The 27254-nt window shown below is 45.6% G+C and overlaps 1 protein-coding gene across 1 annotated transcript in view; it reads right to left on the bottom strand.

Annotated features, from left to right (window-relative positions):
• m1ap (meiosis 1 associated protein) overlaps positions 1-27254 on the bottom strand; it is a 151842-nt gene that overhangs the window by 93714 nt on the left and 30874 nt on the right. Inside the window, exons 3-6 of the mRNA XM_072497870.1 lie at positions 25836-26021; positions 7419-7608; positions 3493-3626; positions 3243-3258 (exon numbers count right to left, since the gene is read on the bottom strand). Coding sequence (XP_072353971.1) covers positions 3243-3258; positions 3493-3626; positions 7419-7608; positions 25836-26021 — 526 coding nt within the window. The remainder of the gene's footprint in view (positions 1-3242; positions 3259-3492; positions 3627-7418; positions 7609-25835; positions 26022-27254) is intronic.

Raw genomic sequence — 27254 nt, 5'->3', positions numbered from 1 at the left:
CCAGCTGGGGACTCCCTGGGGAGGCTGTTAGATGCCGGGAGGCTGAAAGATCTCTGGTGAGTTGGCCTTAGTAGGTTTAAGACCTACTTAAGTGAGTGTGGCTTACTCAGGCCCATTGTGGGTAGGATCCTGATCACGCGAGGCATACTGGCTGCCAGGAAGCCCGAGGGAGGCTTCACCGTGCATCTACCGGCCACGTTGTGCGCCCATTCGAGCACAACATGGCTGGTAGATCTTGCCTTTAGTCTCCCAAACAGAGAATTTTGTCCTAAGTATCTGACTTTGAGTGAGGCAGTTGCATTTTTTCTAGGTTTAAGCATTCTCCCAGGGAGGTCATTCTCCAGAGCTCCACTGCAAGTATGGAATCCCTGAGTACAAACAGTGAACTGAAGATACAGCAATAATAGACCCTGATTCTCTGATTTGTGCTTGCCAGTAGTGGGATTCATGACAGGCATCCCACTAATATACTATAATTGACTATTATTTTAAAATTTATCAACTGAAGAAAACATAATCAATCTAAGGAAGGTCATACAAACTCAAGTATAAATGATCATCACTTCCAAACTAATGTTCATGAGAGCCAGCTCTCATTTCTGTTCTTTTTCATCTCTCTCTTTTGCAGAAGTTGGCTTACATTGTTGGGATGTCGTTCCATGGGCTGCAGTAGCTTGCCAAGTGAATATTATTTATGTGTCAGAGCCAAAAGGCTAACATTGATCTAGAGAGTAAGTAACAGCCTGGCAATAAAACTCGTCTTCCACTGACAACTGCACAATTGCAATTTCTCTGGACATTGTTCAGAAATTGTTTTCCAGCTGAATATTTTCTACTCTCTTCTACTCCTGAAATGTTGAGGTCAATTCTTGCACTTTCCTTAAAATCATACGTGATGCAGCACGGAGGAGGCCATTTTTTGGTATAGCTATCGAATTAATATCTCTTCCTTGCTCTTTTGTTATAGCCTGGTGAAAGATTTCACTTGAGGTATTTATCCAATTCTTTCCTGAATTTTGCGATTCAAGCTGCTCCATCATGTCTGCTTTCCTATGTCGCCTTTGTTTTCTCTGGTTACTGACCCTCCTGCGACTGAAAAAAGTTTCTCTTTATTTACTCTATCAAAACCTCTCATGATTTTGCTCATCTCTATGAAATCTCCTCTTAGTCTCTTCTTTTCTGAGAACAGTTATAAATAGGTATAAAGCTTGAAGACATCAGAGCTGTGTGTGTGCTCTGTTCAAAGCAAAAGTGAAACTAAGAGCAGGATTTTCCAGTTCCACCCGTCTTCGGGACTGTCCAGTTCCGTCAAACGTCAATGGACATTTTATTAGACTGCCAAACACCCTGCGACGGGTCCCACCACAACGGAGCTGGAAAATGTCGCAGGACATCTTTTCCTTCTGGTGAAGCACAGCACGGTAGCATTGTGGATAGCACAATTGCTTCACAGCTCCAGGGTCCCAGGTTCGATTCTGGCTTGGGTCACTGTCTGTGCGGAGTCTGCACATCCTCCCCGTGTGTGCGTGGGTTTCCTCCGGGTGCTCCGGTTTCCTCCCACAGTCCAAAGATGTGCAGGTTAGGTGGATTGGCCATGATAAATTGCCCTTAGTGTCCAAATTGCCCTTAGTGTTGGGTGAGGTTACTGGGTTATGGGGATAGGGTGGAGGTGTTGACCTTGGGTAGAGTGCTCTTTCCAAGAGCCGGTGCAGACTCGATGGGCCGAATGGCCTCCTTCTGCACTGGCTTCTATGATGATGTCATCCCTGAAAGACATTTTACAATAGGGATGGGATCTCAGAGGCAGCTTTCGGTGTGGAGATTTTAATAACAGTGCATTGGGTTAGCCAATCGATGTGTTCTCACCTCCAGGTGAATTAGTGGTTAGAAACTGACCACTTGGCGGCAGAATAATAACAGCACCTAATGGGCACCAGGTTGCAGCTGGTGCCAGCGAAGTCAACTTTTTTAATCTTCTTCCCACCCTGGAGCTGCTATAGCCACAGGGCACAGCTCCAGGCACAGCTCATCTTGTGGAGGGTTCCACCTTTCAGAATGTTGGCCTAGTAGCTGTGACCACAGATAATTAGAAAATGTTCACACATCCGCATTCTGGAGGCACCCCTCGCATTTTCCTGCCTGCAGGAGCAGCGCCCACCTCTCTTGAAGGCACTCACACTGGGCTAGCTGGGTGCCTGCTCCATCCACCATACTTAGTTAATGGACAGTGCTCAAAGAGACGTCTCCAATGCAACCAGGCATCACCAGTGGGATTGAAATCCACTTTTGGTCCTGACCTCAGAAAATCTTCAAACGCGGTAAAATTCTGACCAATATGCCAGCTGAGTACTAACTAGTGCGTTATAGAGGTTTAGCACAATCTCTTTGCTTTTGAGCTCTTCTTCTTTTAATCAAGCAAATGATCCCCATATGATTTTCCACTAGTCCTTCCAGCTTACACTTTGTGCACGTACATCACCAGCTCTCTCTGTACTTGCACCCTCCTTTTACGTTAGTCTCTAAACTATTCTCGTAATTTCTCTTTGCCCTTTCCTAGATTTCCTCTGTACTTTATTTATTCAGCTTGATTCTCTACTGTATTAGGAACCTTATGATTGTCATTAGCCTTCTTTTTCTGTCTCATTTAGCCTCTGTACTTCTAATAATCCACTTAACTCTATCATGGGATGCCCTCTCTTTCCCCCTCATTAGAATATGTCTACTCTTTACCCAAACAATCTCTTCTTTGAAGATTTCCTATTGTTCAATTATTCATAGAATTTACAGTGCAGAAGGAGGCCATTCGGCCCATCGAGTCTGCACCGGCTCTTGGAAAGAGCACCCTACCCAAGGTCCACACCTCCACCCTATCCCCACAACCCAGTAACCCCACCCTACACCAAGGGCAATTTTGGACACTATGGGCAATTTAGCATGGCCAATCCACCTAACCCGCACATCTTTGGACTGTGGGAGGAAACCGGAGCACCCGGAGGAAACCCACGCACACACGGGGAGGATGTGCAGACTCCGCACAGACAGTGACCCAAGCCGGAATCGAACCTGGGACCCTGGAGCTGTGAAGCATTTGTGCTATCCACAATGCTACCGTGCTGCCCTATTCTTTCACTGACCAATTTTTGATTCCAATCTGCCTAGGCTAGATACCTTTTCAATTCACTGAAGTTAACCCTTCTCGAGTTAAGTATTTTTATGCTTAATTTTGCACTGTCCTTTCCCACAGCTATTCTCAATCCGCTTAATCTTCAAATCTGAAGTTCAACTAATTCAAGTACAACTAAGGATTGTACCATGGTACTATAGTCTGTTATAGTCCAGTCACGCACTGTCCTTGTCAACTGTGCCATGACTTGAACTCTGAAATGCTTCACAAGATAGAGAAAACACTTAAAGGTAGCTTTAATCAACCTATTTTACTAGTTATCATTCATAGCACTGATTACTTCTTCCTGCAGAGCTGTGAAGGCGTACTGCTGGAAGCAGCAGATGGAGATGCTCCTTGTCTGTTCCATGATTGTGTAACCAACTCTTGAAGAAACTATCCAGGCTGATTGTGTCATTCTCAACTGTCTGCAGATCGATATCTGTTCCCAGGATGGAGCACTCTGCACAGCGGAAAAAGGCGTCCATTAAATAAGTAACTGTAGCAACTGCAGTGGTAATCACTTTTTATAAATGTCTACACCATTTACTAACAGCTGGCAAGCAAATATTTTCTGGGTGACATTGGGTGGTCCAGCCAATTCAATCTGGGTGAAATCCAGTCACGATAGGTTAGATTAATTTTGCCTTTCTCTCCATCAGGTGGCCTTGAGGAAGCATCATTAAGTCAGGAAATCTTTTGAACCAGCTAATAGATTTATATGAATGATACACTCTGCAAAAACACTGGAATCACAGTTGCTGGGACGATGAGGAGAGCAGTAAAGTTATCTTGCCAATGAAAAGCAGGTAGCGAATCTTGCATCCTGGGCGAAATTCTCCGGAAACGGCGCGATGTCCGCCGACTGGCGCCCAAAACGGCGCCAATCAGACGGGCATCGCGCCGCCCCAAAGGTGCGGAATGTCCGCAGCTTTGGGGGCCGAGCCCCAACCTTAAGGGGCTCGGAGGAATTTCTGCCCCGGCAGCTGGCGGAAACGGCCTTTATTGCCCCGCCAGCTGGCGCGGAAATGACATCTCCGGGCGGCGCATGCGCGGGAGCGTCAGCGGCTGCTGACAGTTTCCCATGCATGCGCAGTGGAGGGAATCTCTTCCACCTCCGCCATGGTGGAGACTGTGGCGGAGGCAGAAGGGAAAGAGTGCCCCCACGGCACAGGCCCGCCCGCGGATCGGTGAGCCCCGATCCCAGGCGCGGGTCAGATCGCCCTGCGCCTCCCCCAGGACCCCGGAGCCCGCCCACGCCGCCTTGTCCCGCCGGTAAGGTAGGTGATTTAATTTACACCGGCGGGACAGGCAATTTATCGGTGGGACTTCGGCCCATCGGGCCGGAGAATCGAGCGGAGGGGCCCGCCAACCGGCGCGGCGTGATTCCCGCCCCCACCGAATATCCGGTGCCGGAGACTTCGGCAACCGACGGGAGCGGGATTCACGCCAGCCCCCGGCGATTCTCCGACCCGGCGGGGGGTCGGAGAATGTCGCCTGTGTGCATAGTTATCTTTAGCAGCAAACACAATGTAAGAAACAGCTCTGTTCAAATTGAGAAACAATCTCCAAATAGAGAGGTGGAGGTAAAAACTAGATCATTCAGAAACAACGAGGAGAGATTAACATTTTTCTAGATGACTAAATCAACATGGATCAAATTGCTTTCCTCATTCATAATTAATTTGTAATTTTGTTTGTACAGTTCCCTGAAATAACACAAACTAATCTCTAAATAAGACATTGCGGACTGGATTTTCTCCAAGTCGTAATGACTTGGGAGCCCTTAAAAATGGTGGGCAGGTCCTGATTCCAAGATTCCTGACCCCATTCCCAGGCTGCACAATTTTCTGGAGTACCTTGAAAGGGTGCGAGCTGGTTCCTGTCCAAAACCCACATCCATCACTCGTGACATGGCTGGTTCCATTGGAGAGGTAGGTATCTCCTACTGCTCCACAATTTAAGGAGTCAGGGCAGGTTTTTATGGAATCTTGGTTCACGGTCCCTTTTGTGAACCCTAAAGCAGGCATTGTCAAACTCGGGGGCTGTACCCGTGGGTGGATCGCGGTCGAGTGTCCGGAGGGTCGCGGAGCCGTCCTTCGTGGCGCTCCTGATCGCGCAACATCCGCAGCAGCCAGCTTTTAACTATGCCGGCTGCAAGTGGCCTTCAAAATGGCGCCGAACATTTAAAAAAAATTTGGCCGCACTGCGCATGCGCACCGATGATCGGACACGCATGTGCAGTGCAGCCGCATTTTTTTAATATGGTAGCAGCCTTTTTTTTTACAAGTCAGGGGGCCAAAGGGACCATTTCCTCCATTTTTGTCAGCAACAAACAAGGTAAGAGAAAATGGTGGGTCGAGCAGGTCAGCCGGCATGGGTCACGAAGGTCGGCCGGTGTGGGCCGCGAAGATCGGCCGGCGTGGGTTGCGAAGGTCGGCCTGGTTGGGTCCCGAAGTTTGGCCGGTTGGTAAAAATGGGTCCCCAGGAAAAAAGTTTGAAAAACACTGCCCTAAAGTGTTCGAGGGGTCCTTCCAAATGGTAAGTTTAAAAGCATACAAAATGAGGCTTGGCTGAGAGCCCAGACATCTATTAGAATAACAGAACACATTCCCCAGAGGAAACATGTTTTGATTGAAAGCTCAGGCTCTCTGATCTCTGCAGTCAGTTGTTTGTTGACATAACTCAACTGGTTTTAAATGTTCGGAGCTTGTGATTTTTGAAAGGTCAAAATGGACACTTTTACTAGCTTACTGTCCAGATTTTTTTTTTCATAGGAGTAAGTGATCAAAGTTTATTTTTGTTACACATTCCACTTTACACTGGGGTGTTCATTGGTTCTTGAAAGTTTACAGTGGATCAATGGGAATGGAAGTGCCAGAGCCTGGCATAGGGGGCATAAAGAAACCTAGAGAGTGGGTGGTAGGGCAGAGTTTGGCATGGGGGCATGAGGGGCCTGAAGGAATGGCATAGCCGGCATGAGGGGAGAGAAGGAGTGGGTGGAAGGCAGAGTTTGGTATGGGGCATGACAGGACATGGTGTAGGTCATGAGCATGAGATGGCATGGAAGGGGATTGGGGTGTGTTTTGAAGGTGAAGAGGGTGAGGGCTGGAGGGGCTTTTGTTTTTATTTTTTTCACTGGGACAAAGTCCCAGGCACTGAGACAGGCCTTTTCCCCTTCCCCACCTGGCAGCCCCTGTGGTTGCCTCCACACTTCCTCGATTGTCTGGCCTGACACCAGTACGCACTCTTATGAGGTCATGGAACTTTTTGCGGCATCACAAACAAATCCTGCGAGCTGAGCTCCTGACCTCCACTGCGACTTCTTCCCACTAACAGCGAAGGTGGTACCTGGAGGTCTTTTTGATCCCAGATAGAATTTCACCCCTATGCATTGCCTGCACCAGGACCCCCAACACACAGCTGGATGCCCTGTCTGAACCCTTTTGAGCCATTTTTCTCGTAAGAGGTATCTCTTCCTATCTGCAGCCAGAGTGAACCTCCCTCTTCAGAGCTGTTGGCTGTCTTTAAGAGAGATACACAATTCTGAATGCCCTTCAAACAGGCACGGATAGCACTGACTGTACACCTGAATCATTGCAATGAGGTTCTAACACATTTTCAGATGCTATCAAATTTCTAGGCTGATGTGTTCGAAGGAGGAAAGCAAATTTAAGGAAAATGGATGAAAAAGTCATCTGAAATCCCAGCTTGAAACTATAATTGAACGAACATATATCTCTTTTCCCCAGAAATCCAAAGAAGCAGACAAAAGTAAGCCTGTTAACATTACAGCGCAGTACAGGCCCTTCGGCCCTCGTTAAATAATGCTAAATTATTTAGGGAAAAGATAAACCATTACAAGGGTCCTGTATCTGTATAGACTGGTTGAGTGGGAATTGATAACCAATGGAAGCCAATGGCAGTGGTTTCCAATGGAAATAAAATAGAGAGAGATGGAAGATGAGCTGACAGTTAGCTAGCATCCATTTTGCATTATTACACCAAGTCAAAATCTACCCTGTAATGCCATAAGGTGATGGAAAAATAACTGAATCAGCACATAGGACTTCTCTGGTCGTTGAGTGTGCAAATGCATCAACAATGTGCTGCTCACCTAGCAAACCAACAAGATTGAAAATTTGATCACTGTTGGCTAAATTATCTCATTTGACAATTTGGCAAGGATAAAAAACAACTATAACTAAAATTGTATCACTTAAGTAAAAATATTCCAACTACTGTAAGTACAGACCATCGGAGTTATTGTCTTCACTAGATAAGGCTGACTGTGTGTTCCATGTCATGTCCATCAACTCCACTGGGTTACATCTAGAGATATGCAGTACCTGCAATCGCCTAACACTGACTAAATCTGTTTCACTGAGACCTAATTCTAGCTGATTCACCACTTGCTTCCCAGGCTGGCTGGTGAGTACTGTAATCTGAAAGGATAGAAATAAACAAAGGTTATTAAAGTTCAGTATTCAATTTATTGACATTTGGAACCTGATTTTTCAGTTGAATGGGTGCTAACAACCTTTGGTCCTGCAGAGGGTTTTCTGGAACTGCATTTAATCACTAACTTCAATTTCTTGGTTTCATGATTTTTTCCTCAAATATTCTCGTCACGTCCTGACGACATTAAAGTTTGCTGGGATGCAATTCCATGGGTGCTGGCCATGCTTCAGAACTGGAGAGAATTGTTTGAGACAGGATCTACTCTCATTTGGAAGCAAATGGACATATTAGCGAGAGGCAGCACAGTTTTGGGAAGGGGAGGTCGTGTCTCACTAACTTGATAGAGTTTTTCGAGATGGTCCAATGATGATTGATGCAGGTAGGGCAGGGGATGTTGTCTATCTGGACTTCAGTAAGGCCTTTGACAGGGTCCCTCATGGTAGACTGGTACATAGGTGAAGTCACACGGGATCAGAGGTGAGCTGGCAAGATGGATACAGAACTGGCTAGGTCATCGAAGGCAGAGAGTAGCAATGGAAGGGTGCTTTTCTGATTGGAGGGCTGTGACTAGTGATGTTCCGCAGGGATCAGTGCTGGGACCTTTGCTGTTTGTAGTATATATAAATGATTTGGAGCAAAATGTAACTGGTCTGATTAGTAAGTTTGCGGACGACACAAAGGTTGGTGGAATTGCAGATAGCGATGAGGACTGTCAGAGGATACAGCAGGATTTAGATCGTTTGGAGGCTTGGGCAGAGAGATGACAGATGGAGTTTAATCTGGACAAATTAAGGTAATGCATTTTGGAAGGTCTATTGCAGGTAGGGAATATGCAGTGAATGGTAGAACCCTGAAGAGTATTGACAGTCAGAGAGATCTAGGTGTACAGGTCCACAGATCACGAAAGGGGCAAAACAGGTGGAGAAGGTAGTCAAAAAGGCATGTTTGCCTTCATTGGCCGATGCACTGAGTATAAAAATTGGCAAGTCATGTTGCAGCTGTGTAGAACCTTAGTTAGGCCACACTTGGAGTATAGTGTTCAATTCTGGTCGCCACACTACCAGAAGGATGTGAAGGCTTTAGAGAGGCAGAAGAGATTTACCAGGATGTTGCCTGGTATGGAGGGCATTAGCTATGAGGAGAGGTTGAATAAACTCGGTTTGTTCTCACTGGAACGATGGAGGTTGAGGGGCGACCTGATAGAGGTCTACAAAATTATGAGGGGCATAGACAGGGTGGATAGTCAGAGACCTATTTCCCATTGTAGAGGGGTCAATTACTAGGGGGCAAGGTTTAGAGGAGATGTATGAGGCAAGTTTTTTACACAGAGGGTAGTAGGTGCCTGGAATTTGCTGCCGGAGGAGGTGGTGGAAGCAGGGACGATAGTGACGTTTAAGGGGCATCTTGACAAATACATGAATAGGATGGGAATAGAGGAATACGGACCCAGGAAGTGTAGAAGATTTTAGTTTAGACGGGCAGCACAGTCGGCACAGGCTTGGAGGGCTGAAGGGCCTGTTCCTGTTCTGTACTTTTCTTTGTTCTTTGTTCAACTCACCATCCTTCATGCGTGAGGTTTGCAAAAGGAGAACGTCATCAAATCATTCCAGCTTCACAAATGAGGCCAATTTTGTTATCACCTCCCAATATTCACTCATGCAAGCATTGCTGCAGGAGTGACACATCTGGCTGCTTTGCTCCATTTTGTTAGGTTAAATGCAATGTGGATGTTACAATTGTATCCCGGTGAGTTAAACTTTTTACAATGATATAGGTGGGCCCCCCACCAATAACTGCAAGCTGTTAGCAGTATCGTCATTTGCCTTTCATCCCCGATGATCATGTTCATGTGAAAAATATACTGCAGACGCTCGTCGTATTGCCCCCAGTCACCAGTACCTGTGTTGAAGGATTCTAATTTCCTGATGTGCGGCATTTCAGCGGGTAATTGTGAGGCCTCCTGAGGGAAATACTGGATATAGGCTTATTCACAATACAACACGTCTCCACTCCCCTAAGGGTCTCCTTCTCCCACTTGCACCCAGATCAGGGTTTTTATACAAGTGAGGGTTCTCCTTGTTAAGGGGAAGCCCCGCCCTATTCGTACTCTGGGGAGATTACGGGAAACCAGATGGTTCTTATCCCTGGACCTCCATAGGGGTTAGAACAACTGTGCAGTTGAAGAAACTGAGCTTATAATACGTTTTTTGGATGACTCAGGAAGAGATATACGTTGGGTGAGAAGCATCAAGTGAATGCCCAGGAAGAACGTCATTTGCAATTGTGTGATTCCCAAGCGAGAAGCTCTAAACCTAAGTCTTCACTGGCTTACGTGCCTGTGATGATAATGTTAGGGTAAAGGAATAGTCAGAATTTGAAATATCTTCTTGTGTTTATATTGAGATTTTTCCAGTTCTTGTTTCTGGTGTATTCTCAGCTTTAAAAAATGCATAGGTAAAGGGATATAAAAAGATGACTTATATTTTAGAGAATAATTGACAGAGCTGTGCAAGCTGGGTGGCACAGCGGTTAGCACTGTCACCTCACAGTGCCAGGGACCCGGGTTCAATTCCGACCATGGGTGACTGTCTGTATGGAGTTTGCATGTTCTCCCCGTGTCTGCGTGGGTTTCCTCCGGGTGCTCCAGTTTCCTCCCACAGTCCAAAGATGTGCAGGTTAGGTGGATTGCCCATTGTCATCTGAGAGTACCTTTAAGAAATGGGTGTTTATAAATGGGTGTGTATATAAATATCTGTAGTGAGAGTACCTTTAAGAAATGGGTGTTTATTACTGCAGTGATGTCAGGGAGTGGGTGGAGCTGGGCTGTCTGTCAGTTTTTTACTTTTGTTTTAGGCTGTTTGCTGTAGGGTGTGTTTTAGTTTCGTTTTCAGTGTTGGAGCTGAAGCCAGACAGGTGTACAGTTGATCTCTCTGCCATGAAAACACTATCTCTTGATCATTTGGTGAATTCAGAATTATAAATGTTTTCAGTAGTGACTTTAACCTGATGTGCTTCTGTTAAAGGTTTTGTTTTTAAGTCGTATGGATGTGAAAAGGAAAGCTTAAAGGATTACTTAGTGTTGTATTCTTTGGGGGTTGTATTTGTATTGATGGTTGCTAAGATGTTCACTGTATGTTTTAAAAAGGTTAACTTGAGTTCATAGAATAAACATTGTGTTGCTAACTTTTGGTTAGCTCTTAATTTGGCTCTATTTAATCAATTTTGCTCAAGAGTCGCCAGGTATCTTTCGACACCGCCTCAAGGTTCAGAACCGAATACTGATCAATGACTCGATACACCAGTTAGTAAGTTCAAAAGCAATGCTCATTTATTTACAAAAACATTTAAATCTACTCATGCATAAACTCTACAAACTAAACTACTACTATTACTAAGGCCTATACTTAGCTTCGGGCGCCCACTCAGTCAGAGGAACAATGGCCGTTGCTCGGTTCTGAGGCTGCTGGGTTGAGCTGTTTACAGGGTAGCAACTAGGAGCGTCTATCTCATAGCGTGCGTTGACTTGGGACTTACTTGGTCTGATGCAGCTGCTAGGCAGGTCTCTCTCTTCGGTGAGAGCCAAAGCCAAAGGAGGGCGTTTCTCACTTGGGGGATACCTTTTATACAGAAAAGGGGTTTTGCGTGCTCTTGGGCGGGCCTTGAACTTGGCCTCAACTAATTGGGTCTTTCCCAATCATCTGTATCGATTTTCCTCCAATAGAGTGGTGGTTCCCTGGTCGCTGGGCGTGTCCTGGTGACAGTCAGTCTGGTTTGTCTTAGCTTCTTCTGGCGCCGGGGAGTCTGTCCTAACATTGTGTATCTAAATGTTCCCCTTTTGTCCCTGGAGATGGCTCATTAGTATGTAGATTGTTTGGTAGTTTCTGTCCTGTCTGAGAGTTTAAGGTTCTAATCCATAGTCAGAGCTTGCACCTGAAGTGTTGGGTACTCTGAGGTACAGACGAACCAACACGGTTGCGACTGGTACAACGCAGTTTTATTCCGTTAAACTATTTATACATCGGACTTGGTACTCAGCACGTTGTGACTGTGTGAGTGTCTTGCTATGAGGTCCTGGCCCTGTGCCGTCTCCAGATGGACTGCCTAGGAAGTGTCGTGTTTCTTGTTTTATACTGTGTCTGCTCTTGTCTGTGATTGGCTGTCGTGTTATGTGTGCTAATTGGTCCGTTGGTCTGTCTATCATTATGTATGTGTTATGATGTATGTTTGAATATCATGACATCCCCCTTTTTTACAAGATTATGTCCCTACGTGGTTATATATATAAATGTGTCCTGAGTGCAGCTAGAGGTGTGTGTGTGCGTAATATTTACATCATGTACATGGGGCTAAACTATATACAAGGGGCGATGTCAGGTGTAACATGCTAACGAAGTTGTACCATAACAAAAAGAAGAACAACGTGGAAATTTGGAACAATCAAACAAAGCCTGTAACGATAAAACAGAGACATGTTATAAAACAGTGGTTGCAAAAGTTTGACGTGCGAACAGTCTCATAAGTCCAGTCTAGTAGGTGGGCGACGAATTCGGGTTGACCGTTAGGGTGGCACTCCATTCATTGCCCGGATTGATGGTGTTGACCCGGTTTCCATCAATGACCGCAACCCGGAAGGCGTCTTGGTCATCTGTGTCATCGGTTTGGATGTTGTGATGTGGAGGCTGAATGGTCCGCACGTTCCTGCGAGATTGTCAGAGATGTGGAAGATCAACAGGTTGAGCCGCTCGACAGTAGGCAGCGTAGTGGCCCATCTTGCCACAGCGTAGGCATTGTCGCGCTGTTGCAGGACATTGCCCTTTTAAATGTGCAGCTCCACAGTTGCCGCACGTCATGACGTCATGGCGTTCGTGACGCCACTGCGCATGCGCAGTTCGGTCTTGCATAGGGCGCGCCTGCGCAGCACGTCCCTCAGTGTTGCCGTAGGTTTTGGCGCGCACAAACGCGGGAGGCATTGAAAAGCGCGTGAAACGGCCACCCTCGTCCGGGCCGTGGGCCGGGAGAAACTCGATTGCCTGGACACGTTCGGCCTCGTGGGTGGCCTGGCTTGCCGATTCGGGCGCGTGGGACCCCCTCCGTGCCGATTCGGTCGCCTGAAATTGGGCATAGCGGCTAGTCGCATTCTCATGCAGGACACAGGCTTCAACTGCAGGTGCTAAGGTCAGGCCTTTTATTTTTAGAAGCTGCTGGCTTAGGCCACTGGAGGCAACGTCAAAAACGATCTGGTCCCGGATCATGGACTCTGAGGTGGTGTCGTAACCGCAGGACTGTGCGAGTATGCGGAGGTGCATCAGGAAGGACTGAAAGAGCTCAACCTTACCTTGCAGGCACTGCTGAAAGACATACCTCTCAAAGCTTTCGTTGACCTCAACGTTGAAGTGCTTGTCGAACTTGTGGAGGACCGTGTCATACTTAGCTTTGTCCTCGCCTTCCGCGAACACCAAGGAGTTGTATACATGGATGGCATGCTGACCTGCGGTAGTGAGGAGCATGGCAATCTTTATTTCATCCGAGGCGCCCTGTTTTTCATTGGCTTGCATGAAGAGTTCGAAGCGCTGCTTGAAGAGCGTCCAATTTGTGCCCAGGTTCCCAGCGACTTGCAACGGCTGCGGTTTGTTGAGGGTGTCCATGGCTCAGGATGGCAGATTTGCCGGTAGGTATCGATTCACTCCTGGTATCATGAAGTGTTGGATGCTCTGAGGTACAGACGAACCAACACGGTTGCGATTGGTACAACACAGTTTTATTCCATTAAACTATTTATACATCAGACTTGGTACTCAGCACGTTGTAACTATGTGAGTGTCTTGCTATGAGGTCCTGGCCCTGTGCCGTCTCCAGATGGACTGCCTAGGAAGTGTTGTGTTTCTTGTTTTAAACTGTGTCTGCTCTTGTCTGTGATTGGCTGTCGTGTTACGTGTGCTAATTGGTCCGTTGGTCTGTCTATCATTATGTATGTGTTATGATGTATGTTTGAATATCATGACAGCACCTACTTGTTTCTTAGCATTGTCCAATTTTCCCTGCATTCTTTGCAAGTGTCCATTTTGTAATCGGGATGTGGCCATCCCAGATGGCTTCAATTGTTTTGCTTTAAAAATTACTTTTCCATTTCTGCTGTATGACACCTATAGAGTGGGCTGTGTGCTCCCATATCACAATCTATTAAAAGTTGTGGGTCAGGTGAACTCCATGATACACTTTGGGGTTCTCTAAATAACAAATTGGGGGCTCGTCTGGGATAAAGGTCTATCTATTGGATTGGTTTAGTGAACTTAAAAACAGAGGGTGAGCATATTGTGGGTGCTTTTCAGGTGTGGTATTTTAGTTTAAGTAGGTAGTGTGTTGTGGACAATGGCTCTTTCAGAGGCTCTGAAGTTTTTGGGGTGGAGACGGTCACACGCAGTACCTTACGGACAGAGACTAAAAGCAGACTGTTAGATTTGGCAAAAACATTGCAGTTAACATTACCTGACAAAATGCGAAAAGATGAGGTAATTATGGCGGTGGCTAAGCATTTGAAGTTGCCTGAGATACAGTTTGACTCAGTGGAAATAGCAAAAATTCAGTTACAGATTAAACAAATGGAACATGAGAAAGAATTAAAGCAGCTTGAATACGAAAGAGAGAGTGAAGGAAATGAAAGAGAAAGAGAGAGAGGGGAAAAAGAGAGTGAAGAAAGGAAAACAGAATGAATAGCCCTCGCAGAATAAAAAGAAAGGGAAAGGGAGATACAGATCAGGGAAAAAGATAAAGAGAGAGAGTTTGAACTTCAGAAAATGGCCATAAAACATGACAGTCAGTTCAAATTGGCAGGCGTAAAGGGAAACGCACAGTTGGATGATAGTGATAAGGATAGTGAGGAAGAGCGCCATAGCCGAAGGCGTTGTGGGGATCTATTTAAATATGTCCAAGCATTGCCAAGGTTGGTAAGTAGGAGGAGGTAGAAGCCTTTTTCATTTCATTTGAGAAGGTAGCTGAGCAAATGAAATGGCCACAGGACATGTGGGTATTACTGATTCAATCAAAGCGGATAGGTAGGGCTAGTGAAGTGTTTGCATCACTACCGGAGGAGGTATCTGAGACATATGAGGAGGTGAAAAAATCCATCTTAGGTGCATATGAACTAGTGCCTGAAGCTTACAGACAAAGGCTTAGAAATTTAAGGAAAGGATTTGGTCAAACACATATGGAATTTGAAATGATCAAACAGAGTAATTTTGATAGATGGATCAGAGCTTTGAAAATAGACCAAACATATGAAGCTCTCAGAGAAATTATACTTTTGGAGTATTCAATTCCTGATGTAGTGAGAACTCATGTGGAAGAGCAGAGGGTTAAAACTGCAAGATTGGCAGCAGAAATGGCAGATGATTATGAATTAGTTCATAAATCAAAGCTTGGTTTCCGACATCAGTTTCAGTCTGTGAGGGATAGAAACGGAAATACTGAAAGAGAAATACTCAAGTGGTAAAAGTAAAGGTGATCTGATGGGAGATAATAAGGAGAGTGTACTTCAGGTTAAAAAAGAAATCCAGGAGGGTGGAAGAGACATGAAAAGTTTCAAATGTTTTCACTGTAATAAACTAGGTCATGTAAAGTCACAGTGTTGGTGATTGAAGAAAAACACTGGGAAGGCTGATGTGGTAAAACAGGATAACACAGTGGGGTTTGTTAAAGTGGTAAAGGAAAGCCCAAGTGAAGCGGAGGAGGTGCAAAAGATTATACAGCCTGATCAAGAGGTGATTGATAAGAAGGTGCCAGATCTCTTTAAAGAATTTACTTCTGTGGGTAAAGTTTACTCATGTGTATGAGGAGGAGCAGGTAAAGAAGTCACAATTTTAAGAGATACGAGAGCTAGTCAATCTTTAATGGTGAGAGATGAAGAGTTATGTAGTTTGGGAAGAATGTTGCCAGAAAAGGTGGTGATATGTGGAATTCAGGATGAGAGGAGTAGTGTTCCATTATATAAGGTAAGGTTGGAAAGTCCAGTGAAGAGTGGTGAAGTGGTAGTAGGAGTAATAGATAAACTATCTTGTCCAGGAATTCAGTTTATCTTGGGGAATGATATAGTTGGATCGCAGGTGGGAGTGCTGCCTAGTAGTTGATTACCCAGTGGAAAATCAGACAACTGAAGTGTTGAAGGATGAATATCCTGGGATTTTTCCGGATTGTGTAGTAACAAGGTCGCAAAGTCACAGGTTAAGGCAAGAGGAGAAATCAAGGAGTGAAGATGAAGTTGAAGTGCAATTATCAGAAACGATTTTTGATCAGATGGTTGAAAAAGAACAAGAACAGGTAGAGGATGAGGCGGATATTTGTAGTTCAGGAAAATTGGCGGAGTTACAACAGAAAGATATAGAAATAAAACTGATGTATAAGAAAGCATATACGGAAGAGGAATCTGTGTGTATACCAGAGCATTAATACCGTAAATGTAATGTCTTGATGAGAAAATGGAAACCTTTACATATGCAGGCGGATGAAAAGTGGGCAGAAGTTCATCAAGTAGTATTGACGGTGGGGTATAGAAAGGAGGTGTTGCGAGTTGCACATGAGGTACCAGTGGGAGATCATTTGGGAATAAGGAAAACTCAAGCTAAAATCCAGAAACTGTTTTATTGGCCTGGACTACATAAAGATGTAGTTAAATTTTGTCAATCATGTCACACATGTCAAGTGATAGGGAAACCTCAAGCAGTGATAAACCCAGCGCCCTTAATACCCATTCCAGCATTTGAGGAACATTTTACAAGGGTCTTAATTGCTTTCATAGGACCGCTTCTGAAAATGAAAAGTGGGAATCAATATCTCTTGACGATAGTGGATGTGTCTACTAGGTTTGCAGAGGCCATTCCAATACGTAATATTACAGCTAAAAAGATTGTGGAGGAGTTACTTAAAGTCTTTACTAGATATGGACTACCCACAGAAATATAATTGGATTAAGGATCAAATTTTACCTCAAGGTTATTCAAAGAAGTTATGGATAGCTTAGGAATAAAACAATTTAAATCAACTGCGTACCATCCAGAATCGCAGGAAGCGATAGAAAGGTGGCATCAGACATTAAAGACAATGTTGAGGGCTTATTGTCACGATTATCCAGAGGATTGGGATAAAGGAATTCCCATTCGTACTGTTTGCAAGTAGGTTTGCACCTAATAAGTCAACCAAATTCAGTCCTTTTGAACTAATTTTTGATCATGAGGTCAAAGGACCACTTAAATTGATTCAGGAAAAATTGGTGAGTGAGAAATCAGAACTTGCATTATTGGATTACGTGTCAAATTTTAGGGAACGATTAAATAGAGCAGGTCAATTGGCTAGACAACATTTAAAAGTTGCACAAAATGTGATGAAACGGGTAGCGGACAAGAAATCCAAAGTTCGTAGTTTTGCCATTTGAGATAAAGTTTTAGTGTTGTCACTAGTGGTAGGTGAACATTTAAAAGCAAGGTTTTGTGGATCTTATCAGATTGAAAGTAAATTAAGTGATGTGAATTATGCTAGATAGAAGGAAAACTCACCGAGTGTGTCATGTGAATATGCTTAAAAGGTACTTTGAAAGGGAAGGAGAGAAAAAGGAGGAGGTTTTAATGATTCTAACTCAAAGTGACGAACCAAATCCAGATGACTGTGAATTTGACATACCTCAAATTAAATTGGAAAAAGAGGATGTTCTTAAAAATTGGGATAAACTGTTGAGTTACCTTCCAGAGGAGAAACGAACTGACCTGAGTTATTGATATCACTTGGGCAAGTTTGTAGAGATAAATTGGGAAGTACTAAAATGGCTATACATGATGTAGATGTGGGATATGCTTAAAAATGGCATAATTGAGGGGGGTTGCAGCCAATGGAGCTCACCCATAGTGATGGTGCCAAAACCAGAAGGTACCCAACGGTTGTGTGTGGACTATAGAAAGGTTAATGCAGTTAAATTTTGTCTAGCCAATTCACCTGCTCTGTTTAATCGTTCCCTACAATTTGACACATAATCCAATAATGCAAGTTATCCTATCCCACGTTTGGAGGATTGCATTGAGAAAGTGGGACAATCAGCTTTTATTTCCAAATTGGATTTACTTGGCAGGTACCCTTATCTGAAAGGGCGAAGGAGATTTCAGCTTTTGTGACTCCAGATGGTATATACCAATTCAAAGTTATGCCATTTCGCATGAAAAACGCCCCAGCCACATTTCAACGGTTAACTAACAAAGTTGTTAGGTAGTGGTGACAATGGACGCGGAGAAGGCACTTGACCGGGTAGAGTGGGACTACGTATGGTGGTGCTGGGACGGTTTGGATTTGGGGTGGGTTTCATCGACTGGGGCAGGCTGCTATATCAGGCCCCGAGGCGAGTGTGAGGAGAAACAGGACTACTTCCGATTATTTTAGACTGCACCGCAGGACGAGACAGGGGTGCCCCCTCTCCCCACTGCTGGTTACGCTAGCTACAGAGCCACTGGCAATTGCTTCAGAGGGTTGGAAGGGGCTGGTTCGGGGGGGAGGGGGAGTGGAGCATAGGGTTTCATTGTATGCAGATGACCTGCTTTTGTATGTTTCGGACCCGATGGCGTGGATGGACGGAATCATGGCGACCCTGGAGGAATTCGGCCGGTTTTCAGGGTACAAATTGAATGTGACAAAAATGTTTGTAGTTCAGGAGAGGGGCCAAGGGAACCGGCTGAGGAAGCTGCCGTTCCGGTTAGTGGGGGACAGTTTCAGGTACCTGGGAATACAAGTGGCATGGGATTGGGGTCGACTGCACAAGCTGAACCTGTCCCGGCTGATAGATCAAATGCGAGGGGAGTTTTGGAGGTGGGATGCGCTCCCGCTGTCATTAGCTGGGAGAGTACAGACAGTTAAAATGATGGTCCTCCCGAGGTTCTTATTCGCGTTCCAGTGTCTCCCCATTTTCATTCCACGTTCCTTTTTTAAGATCATTTTGGGCTTTGTATGGGCGGGCAAGTCCCCGCGAGTGAAGAGGATGATGTTCGAGTGGAACTGGGGGGGAAGGGGGGCTTGCACTGCCGAATTTCAGCATCAATTGTTGGGCGGCTAACATAGCCATGATAAGGAAGTGTGTGGTTGAGGGCTGGGGGAGGGGGGCGACTTGGGAGCGGGTGGAGGCAGCCTCATGTAGGGGTACCAGTCTGGGGGCATTGGTGATGGCGCCTCTGCAGTTCCCGCTGGTGTGCTTCTCCACCAGTCCTGTAGTGGTGGCGGCCCTTCGGATCTGGTGACAGTGGAGGAAGCATGTGGGAGCAACGGGAGCATCGGTCTGGTCCCCGATATGTGACAACCATTGGTTTGTCCCGGAGAGGTTGGACGGGGGGGTTTTGGGTATGGTGGAGGGCGGGGATTCAGCGGATGGGAGATATGTTCTTGGACGGGAGCTTCCCTAGCTTGAGGGCGCTGGAGGCCAAGTTTGGGGGGAATGAATTCCGGTATATTCAGGTGTGGGACTTTTTGCGTAGGCAGAAGCTATCTTTTCCACTCTTGCCACTAAGGGGGATCCAAGATAGGGTTGTGTCTAGAGGATGGGTGGCGGGGGGAAGTGTCTCGGATATTTACAAGGAGCTCATGGTGGCGGAGGAGACGCAGACCGAAGAGCTGAGGCATAAATGGGAGGAGGAGTTAGGAGGGGGGATTGGGGAAGGCCTGTGGGCGGACACACTGAGCAGGGTTAATGGGACTGCAGCATGTGCCAGGCTCAGCCTGATTCAATTTAAGGTCGTCCACCGGGCCCACATGACAGTGTCCTGGATGAGCAGATTCTTCGGCGAAGAGGACAGGTGTGTAAAGTATCTGAGAGGACCGGCAGACCATGTCCACATGTTCTGGGCGTGTCCAAAACTTAGGAGATACTGGCAGGGGTTCGAGGACGTCATGTCTAGAGTATTGAACACGAGGGTGGCAATGGGTCCAGAGGTGATGATTTTTGGGGTTTCAGAGGCCCCGGAAGTCCAGGGGGAGAAAGAGGCCGACATCTTGGCCTTTGCTTCCCTGGTAGCCCGGAGATGGATACTTCTAGCTTGGAGGGACTCAAAGCCCCCGAAGTCAGAAGCCGGGCTGTCAGACATGGCGAGATTCTGGGCTTGGAGAAAATCAAGTTTGCCTTGAGAGGATCGTTGTTAGGGTTCGTCCCGAGGTGGCAACCATTCATTGACTTCTTTGCGGAGAATTAATCGTCAACAGGGGGATGGGGGGGGGGGGGGGGTTAGGGGAATGTTAGTTTAGGGGGTCAATTAGGCAGATCTGGGTGGTACTTTGTTTATTGTACAGTCCTTTTGCTTTCTCGTTCTGTAATTCTACTTTTTACAATGCCAAGAAATACCTCATTAAAATTATTTCTAAAACAAAACTAACAAAGTTGTTTCAGGAATACCCAATTGTGCGGTATACATCAACGATCTGGTAATTTTCAGCCAGACATGGACAGAACATTTAAAACATCTGATGGAGTTATTCGATTGACTTCAGGAGGCGGGTTTGGTGATAAATCTTGCCAAAAGTGAATTTGGAAAGGCCGAAGTCACTTTCCTTGGCCATACAATCGGACAGGGGCTGATGGTCCCACGAGATGTGAAAACAAAAGTTATTGGGGAGTTTCCGATACCCTCGACACGATGGGAAATAATGCAATTTCTTGGTATGAGTGGATTTTACCGGAAATTTGTGCCAAATTTTAGCAATGTGGTTGCTGCACTGACGGACTTGTGAAGAAACATCGAAAGTTTCAGTGGTCAGCGGACTTTCAACAGGCATTTGACTGCCTTGAAAGCTGTGATAACGAATGTTCGTGTGTTGGAGAATTACAAGGGACTCTGTGATCAGATTGAATTAAAGTATCTGACTTTAAAGAGAAGTGCCGAGGCATACAGAAATGGCCGGATCGTGCAAAGACCTTCTTGTTCAAAGAGACTGTCAATCGAGAAGGATTCAGTTGGAGGAATTTGAACTAAAATGGACTGTTATTATAAATGTTTGCGTGTTTTGTTTTGTTAAGAAAGAAATGTATGTTCACTGCCCATATTTCTAAAAGGAAAGTGAAAAGGTGGAAAATGAAACCATCTTGAAGTTGATGGTTTTGGGTTTTTTTCTTGTGGGGAGGTGTCATGTGAGAAGAAATGGGTGTTTATCAGTGATGTCAGAGTGTGGGTGGAGCTGAGCTGTCTGCTTTACTTTCGTTTTTGAGCAGGCTGCTACAGAGTGAGTTTTTAGTTTTGTTTTCAGAGAGAAGAGCTGCAGTGAAAGCCAGCAGATGGGGGGGGGGGGGGGAGGGTGAACAGCCAGCTGTCGTGGTGCACATAGGCACCAACGATATAGGTAAAACACGGGACGAGGTCCTACAAGCTGAATTTAGGGAGCTAGGAGTTAAACTAAAAAGTAGGACCTCAAAGGTAGTAATCTCAGGATTGCTACCAGTGCCACGAGCTAGTCAGAGTAGGAATGTCAGGATAGAGAGGATGAATACGTGGCTCGAGAGATGGTGCAAGAGGGAGGGATTCAAATTCCTGGGACATTGGAACCGGTTCTGGGGGAGGTGGGGCCAGTACAAACCTGACGGTCTGCACCTGGGCAGGACTGGAACCGATGTCCTAGGGGGGGTGTTTGCTAGAGCTGTTGGGGAGAGTTTAAACTAATGTGGCAGGGGGATGGGAACCGATGCAGGAACAAAGAACAAAGAACAAAGAAATGTACAGCACAGGAACAGGCCCTTCGGCCCTCCAAGCCCGTGCCGACCATACTGCCCGACTAAACTACAATCTTCTACACTTCCTGGGAGTTGGAAGGTAGAAAAACAGGGACAGAAATAAAAGGCAGTAAGGGGGAAAGTGTAAGGCAGAGAAGCCATAGTCAAAAATCAAAAAGGGCGACAGTACAAGGTACAGTGACTGAGGGGAGCTCAGTGAATAGGACCAGGAATACTAAAAGAAATAAAACAGGAAGTGAAAACATTAATGGAAAGCGACGCGGCAGGTTGTTACAGGAAGATATGGGTTCGACGACAAGGAAAATTAGGAGAAAGGTTAAGAGGAAATATAACTTAGGAGAGGTTACTGATCGAGGTGTTAAGATTCAGAACAGAGGTAAAAAAAGCCAACATAAGTGTACTTTACCTGAATGCTCGTAGTATTCGGAATAAGGTAAATGAGTTGATGGCGCAAATCATCGTGAATGACTATGATTTAGTGGCCATTACTGAAACATGGTTAAAGGATGGTCACGACTGGGAGTTAAATATCCGAGGGTATCAAACTTTTCGGAAGGACAGAGTGGATGGTAAGGGAGGTGGTGTAGCTCTGTTATTTAAGGATGACATCCGGGCAACAGTAAGGGATGACATCGGTGCTATGGAGGATAAAGTTGAATCCATATGGGTGGAAATCAGGAATAGTAAGGCGAAAAAGTCACTGATAGAAGTAATTTATAGGCCACCAAATAGTAACATTATGGTGGGGCAGGCAATAAACAAAGAAATAACAGATGCATGTAGAAATGGTACAGCAGTTATCATGGCGGATTTTAATCTACATATTGATTGGTTTAACCAGGTCGGTCAAGGCAGCCTTGAGGAGGAATTTATAGAATGTATCCGCGATAGTTTCCGAGAACAGTATGTAATGGAACCTACGAGGGAACAAGCGGTCCTAGATCTGGTCCTGTGTAATGAGACAGGATTGATTAATGATCTCATAGTTAGGGATCCTCTCGGAAAGAGCAATCATAATATGGTGGAATTTAAAATACAGATGGATTAATTAAGAATAAAATCTTAGTGTTTTGTGCTTAAACAAACAAAGGACATTACAATGGGATGAGAGAAGAACTAGCTAAGGTAGACTGGGAGCAAAGACTTTATAGTGAAACAGTTGAGGAACAGTGGAGAACCTTCCAAGTGATTTTTCACAGTGTTCAGCAAAGGTTTATACCAACAAAAAGGAAGGACGGTAAAAAGAGGGGAAATCGACCGTGGATATCTAAGGAAATAAGGGAGAGTATCAAATTGAAGGAAAAAACATACGAAGTAGCAAAGATCAGTGGGAGACTAGAGGACTGGGAAATCTTTAGGGGGCAACAGAAAGCTACTAAAAAAGCTATAAAGAAGAGTAATATAGATTATGAGAGTAAACTTGCTCAGAATATAAAAACAGATAGTAAAAGTTTCTACAATTACATAAAACAAAAAAGAGTGGCTAAGGTAAATATTGGTCCTTTAGAGGATGAGAAGGGAGATTTAATAATGGGAGATGAGGAAATGGCTGAGGAACTGAACAGGTTTTTTGGGTCGGTCTTCACAGTGGAAGACACAAATAACATGCCAGTGACTGATGGAAATGAGGCTATGACAGGTGAGGACCTTGAGAGGATTGTTATCACCAAGGAGGTAGTGATGGGCAAGCTAATGGGGCTAAAGGTAGACAAGTCTCCTGGACCTGATGGAATGCATCCCAGAGTGCTAAAAGAGATGGCTAGGGAAATTGCAAATGCACTAGTGATAATTTACCAAAATTCACTAGACTCTGGGGTGGTCCCGGCGGATTGGAAATTAGCAAACGTGACACCACTGTTTAAAAAAGGAGGTAGGCAGAAAGCGTGTAATTATAGGCCAGTGAGCTTAACTTCGGTAGTAGGGAAGATGCTGGAATCTATCATCAAGAAAGAAATAGCGAGGCATCTGGATGGAAATTGTCCCATTGGACAGACTCAGCATGGGTTCATAAAGGGCAGGTCGTGCCTAACTAATTTAGTGGAATTTTTTGAGGACATTAACAGTGCGGTAGATAACGGGGAGCCAATAGATGTGGTATATCTGGATTTCCAGAAAGCCTTTGACAAGGTGCCACACAAAAGGTTGTTGCATAAGATAAAGATGCATGGCATTAAGGGGAAAGTAATAGCATGGATAGAGGATTGGTTAATTAATAGAAAGCAAAGAGTGGGGATTAATGGGTGTTTCTCTGGTTGGCAATCAGTAGCTAGTGGTGTCCCTCAGGAATCAGTGTTGGGACCACAACTGTTCACAATTTACATAGATATTTGGAGTTGGGGACCAAGGGCAATGTGTCCAAGTTTGCAGACGACACTAAGATAAGTGGTACAGCAAAAAGTGCAGAGGATACTGGAAGTCTGCAGAGGGATTTGGATAGGCTAAGTGAATGGGCTAGGGTCTGGCAGATGGAATACAATGTTGACATCCATGAGGTTATCCATTTTGGTAGGAATAACAGCAAAAGGGATTATTATTTAAATGATAAAATATTAAAACATGCTGCTGTGCAGAGAGACCTGGGTGTGCTAGTCCATGAGTCGCTAAAAGTTGGTTTTCAGGTGCAACAGGTGATTAAGAAGGCAAATGGAATTTTGTCCTTCATTGCTAGCGGGATGGAGTTTAAAACTAGGGAGGTTCTGCTGCAATTATATAAGGTGTTAGTGAGGCCACACCTGGAGTATTGTGTTCAGTTTTGGTCTCCTTACTTGAGAAAGGACGTACTGGCACTGGAGGGTGTTCAGAGGAGATGCACTAGGTTAATCCCAGAGCTGAAGGAGTTGGATTATGAGGAGAGGTTGAGTAGGCTAGGACTGTACTCTTTGGAATTTAGAAGGATGAGGGGGGATCTTATAGAAACATATAAGATTATGAAGGGAATAGATAGGATAGATGCGGGCAGGTTGTTTCCACTGACGGGTGAAAGCAGAACTAGGGGGCATAGCCTCAAAATAAGGGGAAGTAGATTTAGGACTGAGTTTAGGAGGAACTTCTTCACCCAAAGGGTTGTGAATCTATGGAATTCCTTGCCCAGTGAAGCAGTAGAGGCTCCTTCATTAAATGTTTTTAAGATAAAGATAGATAGTTTTTTGAAGAATAAAGGGATTAAGGGTTATGGTGTTCGGGCCGGAAAGTGGAGCTGAGTCCACAAAAGATCAGCCATGATCTCATTGAATGGTGGAGCAGGCTCGAGGGGCCAGATGGCCTACTCCTGCTCCTAGTTCTTATGTTCTTATGTGCATGGACCTCTTTACAAATTAAAGAGTGTTCATTTGGGTGATTTCAAAGGGATAACAGCTTTCATTAGAAAATTCAAACCATGGGCGTCATTCTCCGACCCCCCGCCGGGCTGGAGAATCGTCGGGGGCTGCCGTGAATCCCGCCCCCGCCGGTTGCCGAAGTCTCCGGTACCGGATATTGGGCGGGGGCGGGAATCGGGCCCCGCTGGTTGGCGGGCCCCCACGCTTGATTCTCCGGCCCGGATGGGCCGAAGTCCCGCCGATAAATTGCCTGTCCCACCGGTGTGGATTAAACCACCTTTTGAACGGCGGCAAGGCGGCGTGGGTGGGCTCCGGGGTCCAGGAGGGGGCGCGGGGCGATCTGGCACCGGGGGGGGCCCCCACGGTGGCCTGGCCCGCGATCGGGGTCCACCGATCCGCGGGCGGGCCTGTGCCGTGGGGGCACTCTTTCCCTTCCGCCTCCGCCACGGTCTCCACCATGGCGGAGGCGGAAGAGACTCCCTCCACTGTGCATGCGTGGGAAACTGTCAGCGACCGCTGACGCTCCCGCGCATGCGCCGCCCGGGGATGTCATTTCCGCGCCAGCTGGCGGGGCAACAAAGGCCGATTCCGCCAGCTGGTGGGGCGGAAATTCCTCCGGCGTCGGCCTAGCCCCTCAATGTTGGGGCTCGGCCCCCAAAGATGTGGAGCATTCCGCACCTTTGGGGCGGCACGATGCCCGTCTGATTGGCGCCATTTTGGGCGCCAGTTGGCGGACATCGCGCCGTTTCGGGAGAATTTCGCCCCTGATCTCTGTGTGAAAAGGATCTTTTGTCTTCTGGGTGTTGTTTGGGAATTTATCAAGGGTTATCTGACAAGGTTATGAGTACTGTATTCTTTGGGGATTTATTGGTGTTGATAGTTATTAAGATGTTTACTGTGGGTTTATAAAGTGTTAACTGGTTTCATGAATAAACGTTGTTTTAATTTAAAAGTAGTGTAACACTCTGTTGAATAACACCTGAAAGGCAGGCCCATGTGCTCCCCATAACCACAGTAAATTCAAAGTTAAGGGTCAGGTGAACCCGCCTCCTGAAGTCGATCGAATAACTCCATCAGGGTCAGGTGAACTCCATGATACACTTTGGGGTTCTCTAAACTCTGGCCCTCAACAACAGCAAATGTAAATATGTTTTACCTCCACTGAGCAGCTATTAAATGATGCTCCCACTGTTACATGCCTCATATACTGTTTAAACTGTAAGAGGCCATCCTCGACAGCGTGTTTTAAAGAGCCTGGCTTTTCACGTATACAACCCTCTTTTGGCATTGATCTCAATTCAGCAACACAAGAGTGGAGCCTGGGAAAGTTTCCTTTCACCTGCTGCAGCAGAAAAAGATAATATTAAAGTACTACCCAATCATGCCCAAGATATTTTTGTACATAATTTAGATTTGCCCCTATTCTTTATATGATTCTCTCCTGAGTGAGTAAGCAGTCTGCTAGTAATAATAATAATATTTATTAGTGTCACAAGTAGGCTTATATTAAGACTGCAATTAAGTTAAGAAAAGCCCCTGCTCACCACATTCCGATATCTGTTTGGCTACACTGAGGGAGAATTCAGAATGTCCAATTCACCTAACAAGCACGTCTTTCGGGACTTGTGGAAGGAAACCGGAACACCCGGAGGAAACCCACGCAGACACGGCGAGAACGTGTAGACTCCGCACAGACAGTGACCCAAGCCGGGAATCGAACCTGGGTCCATGGCGCTGTGAAGCAACAGTGCTAATCACTGTGCTACCGTGCCGGCCTTTAGTGGTGCTGCTCCTAAAAAGCTCCTAAAGAGCAGCACGGTAGCACAAGTGGGTAGCACTGTGGCTTCACAGCGCCAGGGTCCCAGGTTTGATTCCCCGCTGGGTCACTGTCTGTGTGGAGTCTGCACATTCTCCCCGTGTCTGTGTGGGTTTCCTCCAGGTGCTCCGGTTTCTTCCCACAGTCCAAAGACGTGCAGGCTAGGTGGATTGGCCATGATAAATTGCCCTTAGTGACCAAAAAGATTAGGAGGGGTTATTGGGTTAGGGGGATAGGGTGGAAGTGAGGCCTTAAGTGAGTCGGTGCATACTCGATTGGCCGAATGGCTCTGTATGTTCTCTGTTCTATGTAAAGTTAAAAGTGGTTTGAAACGACCTGCCTTCTCAGCTTACTCCGAGGCAAATAAAAGTGGGAAACAATTCAGCCTGGGAATGATCAGCAAGTGAATTTTCAAAACCTTTATTGAATACTGCGTCACATTGGCTAAATTAAAACACTGAATTGGTATTACAGTGCAATCATTCTTTTTTTAGCTGTTACTGAACCCCGTAGATCTGCTACTGCTTTGTACTTTATCTTAATGTTTCTCATTCATCTTCACAAAAAGGAAACTTGTCAACCTTCAAACAAAAAAAACCTAAAACATAGAGAATTTTTTTTTAGCAGCAGCAAATTCTCAGTGAATTCCACTTCAAACAGTCCTTGAAAACCCAACTTTTTCTCATGTTTCTGTATCAAAAGTACAGCCAAATTCTGTGGTTTACATGGATTGCGTTGGCTTCTGACCAACAGGAAATA

Source organism: Scyliorhinus torazame, chromosome 3, assembly GCF_047496885.1.
Source record: "Scyliorhinus torazame isolate Kashiwa2021f chromosome 3, sScyTor2.1, whole genome shotgun sequence".
NCBI lineage: Eukaryota > Metazoa > Chordata > Chondrichthyes > Carcharhiniformes > Scyliorhinidae > Scyliorhinus > Scyliorhinus torazame.
This window is presented reverse-complemented; position numbering and strand designations above follow the sequence as displayed.